This window comes from Camellia sinensis, chromosome 13, assembly GCF_055761805.1.
Source record: "Camellia sinensis isolate YWXY chromosome 13, ASM5576180v1, whole genome shotgun sequence".
Classification (NCBI taxonomy): Eukaryota; Viridiplantae; Streptophyta; class Magnoliopsida; order Ericales; family Theaceae; genus Camellia; species Camellia sinensis.
In genome coordinates, this window is record NC_138973.1 from 41,210 (window position 1) to 57,028 (window position 15,819).

The 15,819-nt window shown below is 37.5% G+C and overlaps 1 protein-coding gene, 1 long non-coding RNA gene and 1 pseudogene across 25 annotated transcripts in view; 2 read left to right on the plus strand and 1 right to left on the minus strand.

Annotated features, from left to right (window-relative positions):
- Nucleotides 1-15,819, plus strand: part of LOC114293267 (uncharacterized) — a 47,440-nt gene that overhangs the window by 11,376 nt on the left and 20,245 nt on the right. For 2 of the 24 annotated variants that reach the window (XR_014348046.1, XM_082901090.1), the window contains 2 exons: nt 14,743-14,804; nt 15,239-15,295. Coding sequence is in view for 16 of the 24 variants with exons in the window: in XM_082901090.1 (XP_082757216.1) it covers nt 15,263-15,295 (33 nt within the window). In the remaining 8 variants the exon portion in view is untranslated. Of the gene's footprint in view, nt 1-1,377; nt 1,543-1,674; nt 1,763-3,053; nt 3,147-4,231; nt 4,529-9,832; nt 10,762-11,499; nt 11,653-12,256; nt 12,383-12,718; nt 14,805-15,238; nt 15,296-15,819 lie in introns of those variants that run through there. The other 22 variants (XR_014348044.1, XR_014348047.1, XR_014348045.1 and 19 more) reach the window with 20 other exon arrangements.
- On the minus strand, nt 7,660-9,327 carry LOC145805871 (uncharacterized). The gene is made up of 2 exons (XR_014348051.1): nt 8,272-9,327; nt 7,660-8,234 (listed from the first exon to the last, which is right to left on the minus strand). It is a non-coding gene; the product is annotated as an uncharacterized LOC145805871 (long non-coding RNA).
- LOC145806278 (NADH dehydrogenase [ubiquinone] flavoprotein 1, mitochondrial pseudogene) lies at nt 9,819-10,748 on the plus strand (annotated as a pseudogene).

Here is a 15,819-nt window from a genome sequence, read left to right on the forward strand (position 1 = left end):
TGGTTGAGTTTCCAGTGCCACCGCACCAGTTCTCTCTCTCGTTGACTCGTTGAGGTCGGGAAAGAGGGTGAGCAGCCCGCGGGAAGACGATGAAGCCATTTTTTGGGCAACAGAGTGTTATACAGAATCTCTCTCAGAAATCTCTCTCAGAATATCTCTCACAGGTGTTTTTTGCCTCAGCCTCAGCCTCTGTCTTATAGTCGAGGCAGCCACGCGCATCGCGCGCCTCTTGACGCCCGACAAACTGGCACGCCTTTTCATGGCACATCGTTTGATAAAGTGGGCACGCCTTTTGATGGCACGCCTTTTTGAAAAATTGGGCACACCTTTTGAGGGTGCAACTGCTACAACGGTCCGACATGACCCTATAAACTGTCCCGACATTTGATTACGGTTAGCTTTTTCAAGGGTCCGACAAGACTCTGTAAACTGTCCCGACATAGATTCCGGTTAGTTTCTACAAGGGTCCGACAAGACTCTGTAAACTGTCCCGACATTGATTCCGGTTAGCTCCTTCATGGGTCCGACAAGACTCTGTAAACTGTCCCGACATTGATTCCGGTTAGTTTCTACAAGGGTCCAGCAAGACTCCGTAAACTGTCACCACAACTGTCACAATAGTGTCTGCTACAACGGTCCAACATGACCCCGTAAACTGTCTGCTACAACGGTCCGACATGACCCCGTAAACTGTCTTCTACACCGGTCCGACATGACCCCATAAACTGTCTTCTACATCGGTCTGACACGACCATACAGTGTCTCCTATCCTTTTTTTATGTATTTTCTTGTTTTGTTCCTCTCTTCAAACTCAAGTTGGTTAGTTTCTATCCTCCTTGAGTTTGCGGAGGGCTGTTAGAATTTACCATAACCCACTCCACCTACCACCTCCACTACCACACACACTCACCTACTTCACCTACTTTCCTACACCTACCACACACACTCACCTACTCCCAAATCCTCTCCTATATAATAGGAAGCCTTGTAACATCAACAATACAACAAACATAAATCAATCATTAATACAATTCTCTATTGCTCTTTATACATTAAATTTCTACATATTCTTTGGAAATATAACTTACTAAGCTGCAAAGACAAACGTAACTCACTACAAGAAATTAGTCTTTTAGAGACTAATATTTAAGGACTAATTGAATTTGGTCACTAAAAATAATCTTTTAGGGACAAATTAAAATATATGATAACTTACTTATAAGATTATAAAAATGACTATTAATATTCTCACTTAATATTTACATAACTTATTGAGACTAATAAATTTGGTTGCTAATATATTATTAACCTTTTTAGAGACTAAATATTTTTGTCATTATCAATTAAAAACATTTTGTGACCAAATATTTTTATCATTTTAACCATTAAAAAATCGGGACTCACTTCAGCCCTAACAGGATTTGCTAGCAATCAAAAAGTTGCAACTCTCTTTCTCTCTTCAACGAGTTTGCTCTCTCTCTAGTGCTCTAATACAGATTGGAAGCATCCATGGCAGATTTGCTCGATCTTCTTCAATTTTTGGTGCGTTTCTCTCTCTCTCTCTCTCTCTCTCTCCCCGCATATACACATATATATGATTTACAATATTGATCCGATCATCTCTTTTTCTTTCTCTTTATCATTTTCTACATCGCAATCTTCAATCACTGGAAGATTTCATCTTCGATTCATTGAAGAAGAATCTCAGTTGTTGATTTACTTCTCTTTCGAGTTCTCTCTCACCTGGTATCGAAAACCCTAGGTCAGTACTCTCTAAACTCTCTCCGTAATCGACCTGTTTATTGTGTTTTCAATTTCTTATTGTGTTTCAATCTGTGTTTTACAGAGACTGAACTTGTTTGTTATCTTAATGCTTGTTGGAATTGAACAATTGTTTACATAGATTGAACTTGTGTGTGTGTATATATGTATGTCTAATCTAATGCGTGGTGGAGATGAAGAATTGGGGATGCATAAGAGAAAAAGGACACAAGAATATCATCGATTCTCTGATTATTTTTGCCATTTTTGTTATAAATCAATAATGAAATCTACGCCTCAAACAGAATTGCATTATAGTAGATTATTGTGCCAAACAAACAGATCATTTAAGAAATCAGAACCTTACCATCCCAAACAGGGTCTGAAAATCCTTCAAAACGTTACCATCCCATTGATCCCCTTCCTTTGCCACAGTCCACACAATGACTCTCCCATCCTGTGAAAGCCTAATCCACTGCCATCCCAAACTAGAAAGCCTGCAGGAAGGAGATAATCCATATATTCATAACTACCCTAATCCACCGCCACCGTTCTATACTACTTTTTACCAGCCAGTAATCTAGAAAATCTTCCTGAAGAAATCTATTATGTCTAAGAGTTGAAAGCTTAGCCATTGAGGGGATTGGCAACCAAAGTGTGCTGGTCTTCAAGTTTTCTTGTCCCCAATTGCTTGCGATCCAACCCAAATAAAGTTCGATGAAATTTAGTTATATTGACTCCTGGAAAAAAAAAGAAAAGAAAAGAAAAGAAAAGAAAAAGAAGTCTTTTTGTTATTTTTTACAATTTCAGTTGGGAATTTTAAAATGTGATCACTTGTAAGTCCAAAAATATGTTGGATTATAGTTACTAATTATTAATACACACTTACAGAGGAATTAGTCCCGTACATGTGCCAATAATTGGAAATCACTCTTAGAAATTGATGAGCTATGTGAGGCTTCTTGCTTTGATGATCTTGTTGTGCTACAGCTTAAATAAATCAAAACTCTTGAACGACAGATTTGGATGAAGCTCCTTTGGCAGTCTTACAAATGAAAACTCATTTTACATTTCTTATTTTTTCTTTGAAAGGGAACAACATATAATAATATAATTTGTTTCCCAAATTTACTTCATTTCAATCTTCTCAGTTTAGCTGGCATCGTTTTTGCTCATTAATGATTCTCCAATTACACGCTCTTTTGTCTCTCTTGTTTTGTTATCTATTTTTCAAGATGAATTTATCTTATATCCTATTTTCATATCTCTATTTCCTTGTGCATTTTGTCCAGGTGTTGAGTGTGGATTTAGATCTTTGGTTATGGTCTATTGGCATCCAACGCCCGTCTCTCCAACATCATCGGACTCTTTCTATATACTATTGAGTGAGGATTCTATGCTTTTGTAGCTTTCTAGCACACTATATACTAGATAAATTTGGCCATTGGATTCATTTTGTCGAACTTTGATCTTTCATGCAATTTATGCTCCTCTAGAATTGAACTCGGTCAAGATTAATATCACAAAAATGGGATAGAAAATCAATAGACAGAAATTTCGGGATAGAGAATCCATGATTGTTCTTTTCTTTTGCCAGAGCCTTGTTACTTCAAACTGGTATTTTGGTGTCCTGTTGAGTTGGAAGTGGAACTCTGGATGGTTGTGGCTGAATCCATGACTATTTTGTTTAAATTTTTTTCTCTTATTTGTTTATTTATTTTTTAAAATCTTAGATGGTGGTCTACATAGTTCTGTTTGTGAATTGGATTCTCTATGCTTGTTCATGAGTACCAAATCCATTTGCTCTTTGCGGCTGATAGTGTACTCCAAAAGTTTTTAGTTGTATTGGAAGAGTCTTTAGCCAAGTTCTGTGTTTATGAAACATTTGAAGCTTTTATGGTTCAATAATTGTTATGATGTATGATCATTTGACCTGTACTGTGTGTTCAAGCTGAATTACCCATTTAGTATTTTATTTGATTGACGAGTTCAACTTCTTCCTCTTATAAGGCTCACAATCAAATTTTTTTTCTAAACATATTTTTTATGCAAGTAGCACCATTGTTTAAGGTGTGAGGGTTGTAGTCCTAGTTAATTATGGTTAGCCTTTTTATTATTTTATTAATTTATTTTTATGAAAAACTCTATCAAGAGAGGATTATATTAAATTTACCGATAATAAATCCTGATACATGTAATCGCTTTCAAATCATCCATGATTAAATTTTTCTTTATTTATTTATTTATTTATTTTGAGAATTTTAGGTTCTACTCAATTGGACCGATAGAAAATATAATTTTTTTCTTGTCTTTTGTGAAAATTTAAATTTTTTTATACATATATACGTAAATATTTAGAAAAATTACCATTAAGCGGTAACAGGAAAAATTTATTATAAATTCATGAAAAAATTATGATTTTAATTATTAATATCTACAAAATTTACCTTAAATATTTTGGGGCTTTCAGAAAATTGGGCTCATTGACCCAAAATAACGATTTTCAGGCCTAGATAGAAATTGGCCCATTGGACTTCCAACACGTCGTCAAGAATCAGAGGTTTGGCCCATGAACTACACGGGATTTAACACTGCAGTCCACGTGTTCTAGTGATCATCACAAAACCACAATTAATCCTCACCGTCCGATAATTCCCCCATTTCTGATAATACATCTCCACCGTCGGTTACTTGTATTCGCACTTGGCAAATCATCATCTTCTTCTTCTTCTTCTTCAAATCCCATCTGATAATCGCTCGTGTTATGGTACGCAATCTCTTCCAATTCTCTATTTTTAGAGTTTTGATTTCTCATTTGATTTCATTCTCATGTTTTTTTGTATCTATACATTTTTATAGAATGTGTACGTATGTGTGAATTTGTAAAGTTTAAAAATTCTGTATCTTTAACAGATCTCGTGAACTAAGTTGAGCTGTTAGGATTTCAAATAATTAATTGAAACCCTCTATCTGAAACAATGTGATGAACTGATTGATTGCCCTAGGTTTTTAGCTAATGGGTTTGTCTTTTTTTTTATTATTATTATTTTCTTTTCCTTAATTTTACGAGGACAAATCTGAGGAAAAGAAGGAATTTTTATGCTTTATGTAACATGAAAAGTGAAGATTTTCGTGTTGTAGAACATGAACTGACATGCCCATAGGTTCTAGAGAGATTGTTGTTAATGTATTTGAATTCCTTTGCCATTTTATCGTTTTATGAAAATCCATTAACTTCTTCAATGTCATATTGATATGTAATCTTAGACTTTGACCTAGCTTTATCATTCTCAAGTGTCTTTTAGGGAACATTGAACCTTATATCACTAAGGAGTGTAGTGACAAATTTGGGCTTCAAGGATTACATGGTAGAGAAAGTTATTAAACATTTTAGAATTATTCAGGATGATTGAGAAAATAAACTTGAAAAACTCGTGTTGCTGCTATATGGAGCGCAAAGTTGAAATGGATATAATTTCATGTAAAATTGTGAAATATTTAAAATTTTGTGAAGTGTAACTGTAGTGTAGTGGTTTAATTCACTAAATCAACTCTGTCAAATGGCAAAAATTTGCTACATTATGTGAAGGCATTACACGAAACAAGGTGTTCTCCATCAAATGGTAGAAACTCTCAGGTACAAGTATCCATCACATTAGTGACAAAAGGTTAACTACCACACTACATTATGTGCCCATTTTTTTGAACCAGAGACTCACAATGGTGTAAGGCTGGCATGTGTTTCTTACCACCTGAGAGGGATTAGTGAGATAAAATTGAGACATTAAAATCAATTTGTTTTTCTTTCTTTTGTCTCTCTTAGGTGCTTTTTAATATTCTGCAAGCTTCCCCTTTCTTATATGTAGTCTTGTATAAGATTTTTAAACAATGTGGGCTCTAAGTTGCAATGAGGTTTTGAAGCTGTTAATGTCTTTGTAAAAAATAATGTATAGAGAAAGAGAGAGAATAAATTGTATGTATTATTATTGATTGATATGTTGTTATCTATTACAATGATTCATGATTCTTATATATAGAAGAGGGTGAGTGTGTAGTAGGTAAGGAGTAGGTGAAGTGGAGGTGGTAGTGGTGTAGTGGGTTAGGTTTAGTGGAGTAGGTGAGGTGGTAGTGGTGTAGTGGGTTAGGTTTAGTGGAGTAGGTTTAAGTGGGTGAAGTAGGTGGAGAGTAGGTGGATTTTAACAGCCCCCCGCAAACTCAAGGGGGATAGGAACTAACCAACTTGAGTTTGGAGAGAGTAACAAAACAAGAAAATACATAAAAATAAAAGAGGATAAGAGACACTGTATGGTCGTGTCAGACCATTGGTGAAGACACTGGATGGTGGTGTCATAACGTTGTAGAGGACACTGTATGGGGGTGTCATAACGTTGTAGAGGACACTGTATAGTGGTGTCATAACGGTGTAGAGGACACTGGATGGCGGTGTCAGACCGATGTAGAAGACAGTTTATGGGGTCATGTCGGACCGTTGTAGCAGACAATGTTGTGACAGTTGTGGTGACAGTTTACGGAGTCTTGCTGGACCCTTGTAGAAACTAACCGGAATCAATGTCGGGACAGTTTACAGAGTCTTGTCGGACCCTTGTAGAAACTAACCGGAATCTATGTCGGGACAGTTTACAGAGTCTTGTCGGACCCATAAAGGAGCTAACCGGAATCAATGTCGGGACAGTTTACAGAGTCTTGTCGGACCCTTGTAGAAACTAACCGGAATCTATGTCGGGACAGTTTACAGAGTCTTGTCGGACCCATAAAGGAGCTAACCGGAATCAATGTCGGGACAGTTTACAGAGTCTTGTCGGACCCTTAAAAAGTCGCACCCTCAAAAGGTGTGCCCAATCTTTCAAAAGGCGTGCCATCAAAAGGCGTGCCCAATCCATAAAAAGGCGTGCCATCAAAAGGCGTGCCCAATCCATAAAAAGATGTGCCGGACATGATGGCGAGGCACGTGAGTGCCTTGGCTGGCGCGCCCGTTTGTCGTCTGGCGTCAAGTGGCGCGCGATACGCGTGGCTGCCTCGCTATTTAACCAAGGTTGATGCTGAGGCTGAGGCAGACAAAAAACTTCTGAAAATCCTCTGAAAAAACTCTTCCTTTGCTGAGAGAGAAACTCTGTAATACTCTGTATCCAACCCTTCTCGGAAACACTTAGCAACCCAAAAAACATGGCCTCTTCTTCCCGTTCAGCTACCCAGAATATGGCCTCTTCATCCCGTGGTCTACTCACTCTCTTTCCTGACCTCAATGAGTCAACAAGAGAGAGAACTGGTGCGGTGGCCAGTGAACCTCAACCAAACACCTCTGGTTTTGCTCCGTTGAACTTTCCGATGCGGTCTGTGGAGCAAAGAATGGCAGTGCAGTCGGATGTGGAAGCCAATCAGTATACATTGAAGTCATGTGTGGAAACCATGACTGCGGTTACAAACTTGTCGAACCGGCTGCAGAGTAGGGCAAATGAGGTGCAGCAGTTAAACTCCCAGCTGGCTCTGCTCCAGCGCATGTATAAGGATGCGCGAGCAGAGATAAGTGTGCTAAAGTCAGAAAACAAGGAGCTGAAGCGGAAGGCCTCCGTGATGTTCCGATTTGGAGGGCCGCCATATGCTGCAGTGGAGGAGCAGGGAGTAGTGATTGTGCCAAGTGGAGTGGGAAACACGGAGGCAACACCGTCAAGGACCGCCCAGGACGGAGGCAAGAAGAAAAGACCGGCGGAATAGGCGAGAAGAAAAATCCCACTGTTCCGATTTGTGTTGGTTGTGTTTTGTTTTGTTTTGTGTTTTGTTTTATTTTATTTTTTATTTTTATTTTATTTTATTTTTTATGGTGTAAAATGCTGATCGGGGTTGATCCCCGGCATGAAGAAATGACAAGTTTGTAAAATGTTGTTTTTTTTTTTGTTTTTGTTTTGGGAGTGTTTTGTTGAAAAAATAAAAATAAAATGAAAGAAAACAAGGGAGAAAGAAAATAGATAAAAAATATTTATAGATGGATTATATGAAAAACATCAGTGCGATTGTTTCAAAATAAAGTGGGGTATTTAAAAAAGAGGAAAAGTGATTTGGAAAAAATAAATAAAAATAAGTGATTTTTGAAATCAAATGGAGGAGAGAGAGGGACAAACCCATGTGATAAAGTGGAGAGAGAGTCGGTGAGTGGGGTGCAAAAGGTGAAGGAGAAATGATGGATTGAAAATGGTTTGGGTCAAAAGTGGACACTGTTAGTGGGGAACATGAGTGCATTGATTATTTGATATAATAATAATAATAATAAAAATAAAAAGTTAGAACAGTTGGAGAGAATGAGTGGAGTATGGTAAGGGTTTCATCCAAAGTCAAAATTCCTGCAACGAATCACTTCGCAAATCCTAGCATGAGCTTTTTCTCTTTCCGGGCTTATTCATGAATTTCCTGGTGATTTCAAGAGCCTCTGGTGGCATTGTGGCAGAGAACACCCCAACCTGGATTTTGGGTGGCAGCAACTGAGAACAGCCCAACCTGGATTTTGGGTGGCAGCAACTGGAAAATATCATAGATCTGATTTTTAAAAACCTCGTGACAGCATTTCATCAGCTTCGTCCAAGACAAACATTTTGATGCAAACAGGGCGAAGTGATTGTCTCCGCAACATGTCAAACACACGACCAGGAGTACCAACAACAACATGAACCCCACTGGAGAGAATGCGCTGATCTTCGCGCACACTAGTCCCTCCAACACAAGCATGAACCTTCACACTTTGCTGGGCAAGTTCAAGAGTGGGTGGAAGAACCAAAGCTTGGCACTCAACCAAGCTATAATCTAGCTGCTGCAGAATTCCAGAGCAGAATGTTGCAGTGTTTCCAGTTCCAGACTGTCTCGTCATATGAGGTGAAGAATTCGTCTCCATCAGCCTCACACATGACTACAGTTGCACAAATCTTTGTTGATTTTATCAGCGGAATAGGTTGAGGTCCGGCGGGCGGCTAAGGTGAGGTTGCCGCCCGCCGGGGAAGCGAAAATACTAGGTTTTAAACCAGCTCTGATACCATGTAAAAAATAATGTATAGAGAAAGAGAGAGAATAAATTGTATGTATTATTATTGATTGATATGTTGTTATCTATTACAATGATTCATGATTCTTATATATAGAAGAGGGTGAGTGTGTAGTAGGTAAGGAGTAGGTGAAGTGGAGGTGGTAGTGGTGTAGTGGGTTAGGTTTAGTGGAGTAGGTGAGGTGGTAGTGGTGTAGTGGGTTAGGTTTAGTGGAGTAGGTTTAAGTGGGTGAAGTAGGTGGAGAGTAGGTGGATTTTAACAGTCTTATACGGTTTCAGAGTTTCTTGCATTTATTGGTTGGAAGTGTTTGTGTGAAGCTTGATTTGTTGGTTTGATATCATTCATCTTTTAAACTCTTTGGCCCTCTGTTCCTCGTCCATTGCTAACTAGTTCTTCCTTTAAATATCATATAAATTCGTTTCATTATATAAATTTCATATAAATGAATATTATTACTTGTTTGTTCTCGTTAATAACTAATTATATCATAGTGACAACTGCATATACCATCATGACATGACTTAGACTCCGATATTGCTTAAAACTTTCCATCAAGTGTACTGTCTGTAAGAGTGTCCACAGTTTTGATTTCTGAACTCAATACGAAATTTCTGTGGCTTTTTTTCCACTGTTAAATCCTGATCATATTCCAGTCCTCATAGTCTAGCGTACGCTCAGCTGCACCCTTTTGTGGGACTGGGCCAAGGGCTGATAAGTTCTTCCTTCTTTCCTTCTTAGTGAGGAGGTATATGTAGCCTTTTTTAGAGCTCAAGTTACGAGAAAACATTCACCCAAAAAAGTTAGGATAAAACAACCAGTAGTAGTAATGACTATTATCATGCATGAATCTTGTTCTTTGTCTTGATCACTGTTTTTCTATGCTTTTTCTTTTTCTTTATTTGCCAGTTTTGCCTTTATTTCTATACGTACTTGGGGAATTATTTTCTATTTTCTGGCAACAAAAGTTATATTTGGAACACTGTAGTAGTGTAGTTTATAACTGTATCAATGTTGTACATCAGGGGTGAATATGTGAATGAACGCTTAAACCTTGAGAAGGCTAGGAAAGAAGCTTATGCAGCAGCACTGCTAGGGAAGAATGCTTGTGGATCTGGTTATGATTTTGATGTGCATATCCACTATGGTGCTGGTGCCTATATCTGCGGTGAAGAGACAGCACTTTTAGAGAGCCTTGAAGGGAAACAAGGGAAGCCGAGATTGAAGCCTCCTTTTCCAGCTAATGCAGGGTTATATGGTTGTCCTACAACTGTTACAAATGTTGAAACAGTTGCTGTTTCTCCTACCATTTTAAGGCGTGGGCCAGAGTGGTTTGCTAGTTTTGGCAGGAAGAACAACTCTGGGACAAAGCTATTTTGCGTTTCGGGTCATGTGAACAAGCCTTGCACAGTTGAAGAGGAGATGAGCATGCCGTTAAAGGAGCTGATAGACAGGCACTGTGGGGGTGTTAGAGGAGGATGGGACAATTTACTTGCAGTAATACCAGGGGGTTCATCTGTCCCTTTGCTTCCCAAGCACATATGTGATGATGTGATGATGGACTATGATGCACTCAAGGCTGTCCAGTCAGGGTTGGGGACTGCAGCTGTGATTGTGATGGATAAATCGGCTGATGTTGTGGATGCGATTGCAAGGCTCTCTTACTTCTACAAGCATGAGAGCTGTGGTCAGTGTACACCTTGCAGGGAAGGTACAGGATGGCTTTGGATGATCATGGAAAGATTGAAAGTTGGTAATGCTAAATTGGAGGAGATTGACATGCTTCAAGAGGTGACAAAGCAGATCGAAGGGCACACAATATGTGCTTTGGGTGATGCTGCTGCTTGGCCTGTTCAGGGTCTTATCAGGCATTTCAGGCCGGAGCTTGAGAGGAGGATTAGGGAGCGTGCAGACAGGGAGTTACTGGAGGCTGCCGCTTGAGTCCTCTGTTCAGGTTGGTTGTTGCATTTTTTTGTCTTTTAGTTTTTAGATTGACTATTTTCTACCGAGTAAATCTTAGTGCACAGCACAGCTGTTTTCTACCTTTCACAAGGATCTAGGCAGTTGCACCGTTCCCAAGCTCTGTAAATAAAGGGAAATTCTGTTCCTCAGTATGCTATATAGAATTATCAGACTTACTAATTAGCAGGCCCTTATGAATTTGTGTTAAAATTTACCCCAATGGTATTGGTAGGACTTGTTTGGTCACTTGTTTCTGGACTGTCTTTAAACTACCTAATTTTGTAAGAGCATAACATATTGGTTTGAAGACATATTGGCTTCAGAACATCTGGTGACTCATACCATCATAGTGACTACCTTTTGCTCTAGATAGATTTGTCATAGTTATAAATTTAGTGTGTTTGTTATTTAGAACAAACCAGTTGTAATTATATGAGGTTTTACTTCTGATTTACCATCATAGTGACTACCTTTTGCTCTAGATAGATTTGTCATAGAACAACCAGTTGTAATTATATGAGGTTTTACTTCTGATTTACCATCATAGTGACTACCTTTTGCTCTAGATAGATTTGTCATAGTTATAAATTTAGTGTGTTTGTTATTTAGAACATTTGATTATGATAACGTGTTTGGATTATGATAACCTTATTATGTTGATTCTAGGTGACTCACTTTCTTGTTGTGTTGATTCTTTATTTGATTCTTCTTTTTGAATTTTGGGTTGTAGGGATGTCCAAAGGGTGTCACACCTAAGTACAGCTTGAAGCCTTTTGTGCCAAGCCTATCTGATATAAAGCTTGATATTGATGTTGAGAAAATGTTTTTTTAGATATTTTCTTTGAAGAAACTATTGTATTGTTGCTATTCTTCATTTGAACTGGTACTACTTTGATTTGAATTTGGGAACTTTTAGTTTTAATTTTTGTCAAATTTACTTTCTATATACTCATTATGGTTTGGGAATAGAGTGGGTTTGATATGTGGATGTCAATTTTTTTTTAATATGATTGGATGATATTTAATTTTGTGCATTTTAGCTACGAGATTAAATGATTACAAAATTAAACTTTGATTTTTAGTGACGAAAATGTGTTGTAGAGAAAGTTATGTCTTTTAGCGACCAAATATCATAGTCGTTAAAAGTGTTATTATTTTATTTTTTGCGACCAAATTGGGACATTTTATGACGAAGTATTAGTGACCAAATGTTTAGTCTTGTAAAATCAAATATTTTGTGACAATATAAAATTGGTCACTAATTGTCATTTTTGGGAACATTTTCAAAAATTGGTCGCTAAAGACTTTTCTAGACGCACTTTTAGTGACTTTTTTAGTGACGAAATTAATTTTGTCACAAAAACCATTTAGAGACTAAAATAATAGTTTTAGGGACCAAAATAATTGGTCGCCAAAAGTCTAATATGTTGTAGTGACTGTGCATTTTCTAGTTCACTTTACTTACTAAGATGTCATTGCTTCTTTAGGGGCTACTACAGGTTTTGTTATGCAGAGTAGGATTTCTTAAAGTACTTCTTTTACCAGCTCTTACTAATGGAGATGAGAAAGTGATTGGTGGTCTTGCATGTTTGATGTCAGAAATTGGTCAGGCAGTAAGTATTTAAATTCTAGTTTGAGTATGAGCTTTCACTGTATTTATCCCTTTTGAGTTAGAATAAATATGTTTTTGAACTAAAAGGACAACCCAATGCAGAAGGCTCCCACTATTGTAGGGCTTGGGTACCTACCATTGTAGGGCTTGGGAACGGTCACAATAAATATGTTTTCGAACTCTCTAAAATTAAAAGTAGATGTTCCTGCACAAATCCCAACGATCACGTGTTCAGATTCTACATATTGATCATTGTGACTAGAAAGAAATTTTTTTGATGGAATATTCAAAGAAAATTTTGGATGGATTATTCAAGTTATGTACAATATATGTGTAGGTACATGGGTTCTACGACTTGCCACATCAGCACCACTAAAGGGATGGAGTCCACAACTATACTCACTCTGCTTGACTCAAGACTCATACCCTGATGCTACACAGTTTGCCTAGGTCGAGAGTAGGGCCTAGGGACACCCCAAGGTCGGTGCCTTGATTATGCGATGCTTGGGCGACCTATCACCCCACGTGGGATCACCAGGGACTTGTCTATTTATTGCTAGAGTTAGGGGATCGTCAAAGTTGCCCAATTCCCCACCCAGGTGATTTCATTTTGATTAGTCTTAGACATGAGAGAGAAGTTTCTTTGACCAAGTCATGGATGACATGAGAGAGAAGTTTCTTTCACCAGAGAAGTTTCATTTTGATTTCATTTCATTTTGTTCAGATTTCATCTTGCCTTTATGGTCCAACTCTTCTATAAAAAGTCTTCACCTCCATATAAGACACACCTCAAGGAAAGCTTTCTATACACTAGCATAGTTATCAGAATCTCGATCCGGATGGTAGGATGTTATGATTGAACGACCCCAATTGAACCAAATGATCTTGATTGCACTAACATCTTACATTTTGTAGGATATTAAAGTGATTACGATCTTAGTCTTAAAATTGCATAGAATCGCACTACAATCCTGATTTTACTACGATCCCGATCCTACCAAATTTTTTTCTTATTATTTATTTCTTATATATGTATGTATGTATAAATTTTTTGCATATAAACTCCTCCAAATGTCCAAGTCTTAACCATTGAACCAATGGTCACCCACTTTGTGCATTATGCCAAAAGTTAGGTATGTACTCAATCTTTTCCCTCCTAAACACACATTAATGTGTACTAATTGGGTATTGTTTTTTTTTTTACAAGATGCATTATATCAATTTGATCATTTTGCTTTAATGATTTTAAAATGATTTAACATACATTATCATTATCAATAAATTTTCACTTTATCTTGCATTGAAAATAGAATCTTACGGTTGAATTTTGTAATAAGGCAATAAGGTTGAATATTGAGAAATAATAGAGACATAAAAGAGAAAAGAAAGAACACAAAGGTTTAACGTGGTTTAGCCAATATTGGCCTACATCCATACACACAAAGCCCTAAGGGGCTACATTTTTCATTCACTCAACTTGATACTCTTGTTTACATGATACACCATATATATAAAGTGAGAGATACAACCAAATCGCTTCAGTTAAGGAATTAAAATAAATCAAAGATGCAAAAGAATCATAATATGCACAAATCATGAGATCTCTATATATTCTGATATTTTCCATATCTTCTAATATCTTTGATAATATAATCTTATTTCCAACACTTACAATCCTTGATCTGATTCTACAATCTGGTCCACAAGTCTCTCCTAACGATCCCACATAGGATCCCAATTTTAACAACCTTGCACACTACAGAGCAGCTTCCATCTCCCTGGCATGTCCAAAGGCTCATCCTCCACTGCCACATTCTCTCTCTCTCTCTCTCTCTTTCCAAGGCTGCCTCAGCTGTCACCCTTTCCACCTTTGGGGGGTCTTGTGCCATCTTTGTGCCTACCATGATTCCTAGGGGGCCTACAATAGGCTCACATCACTTGTGACCATCTGCAATTTGCACTCTCATTTGTTACATACAAATATATAGGAACATAGAAAAGAAGGATGTCCATGACGTGTACATGTCGGTTGAACTAAATTTCATTGAAATTTATTTTTCCACTTAGATGGTGCTAGTACATGTTGTGCAGACTGCAGTACCCCCTTTGAATACTCCACTTCCATGAAAATTTCTTATTGTTGATTGAGTACCAGGTCTCCAATTGATTGACCAGCAATAATACATATAGCTTCTCCCAATTCAACCAGGTCCCTCAAAAACTGTGCATCTTACATCTTATATGTTTTTTTGATATTTCTGTCTTGGGAAAACTTATTGTGTCATTGGTGATGATAAAACTTTTAGGACTTGGGAGAGGTTGAAATCAGTCTGACTCTTATTTCCATTCACTTTTCGTTAGGCACCATCTCTGATTGTAGAAGCAAGTCCTGAAGCACTTGCATTGGCAGATGCACTTCTGAGGTCAGATTCAGTTTTAACTTTTTTTCTGATACTAAACTGTACTTGAAGGGACATTGTGGGATATGTATATGAGAAATGGTTACTCAGCATGCTTGACTATATGTGCCTAATGGTTCCTCTATTGTGCTTTAGCACTCTTCTTGAGTTGAAGTGTATATGAGGTATTACATGGAGTGATGGACATTAAGTTCTTTGAAAATCAAATTTTAGACAATGCATGTAAATTGTATACATCAACTCAAGTAATGGATAAAGACCGAAGGATGCTAAAGGGAGCACACATGAGCATGCTGTGATAAGTTAACTCATACTTTTGCATTTATGTCTCTTTTTTAGCATTTGAAGTCTAACAAGATTATAAGCTCCTCTTTTCAGTGAGTTTTGTATCAGATGTTTGTACTAATCTCCATCTGACATGTCAACTATGCTGGCAGTTGCGTAGCATATCCAAGTGAGGAATGGGAAATAGCAGACTCAACTTTGCAGTTCTGGTACCGCTTTCCATGCTCTATTCTTGTTATCTATTTTCTTTGCCGCTTGATTGTCTTTTTGGTTGTTCCTTGAAATATAAAGATTAGTAGCACTAGAATTTTTTGGCATTAAGTGAATCATATTTGAGTTGCTTCTGGCAAATGAATTGGTATTCACGTTTCTCGATCACATGGATGGTTTTGGGAACTAAAAGGCTTACAAGTAACCACCCTAAAGGGCAGGCATGTGAGCACGGCATGCTTGTGTGCATTCATGGCATATTTTACTCAACTTTTTCATATGATTAGTGCGAGTTTTATACATCAGAATACTATTTACAGAAATCCTTTTTGCATTGCTGTAGCGATAATTATGGTTTCAATGTCCCATTGAAGATGGTTTCAATGGTGCCATTGAAGATGATCAATCTTGCTTTGCATGATTTCAATGCTTCATGTGGTTTCTATGTGGTATTTGTGATTATAAACTTTCTTAGTTGTGTTCCAAATTCAAATCATTATAACTGTAAGCTTGTTTTGTCTTC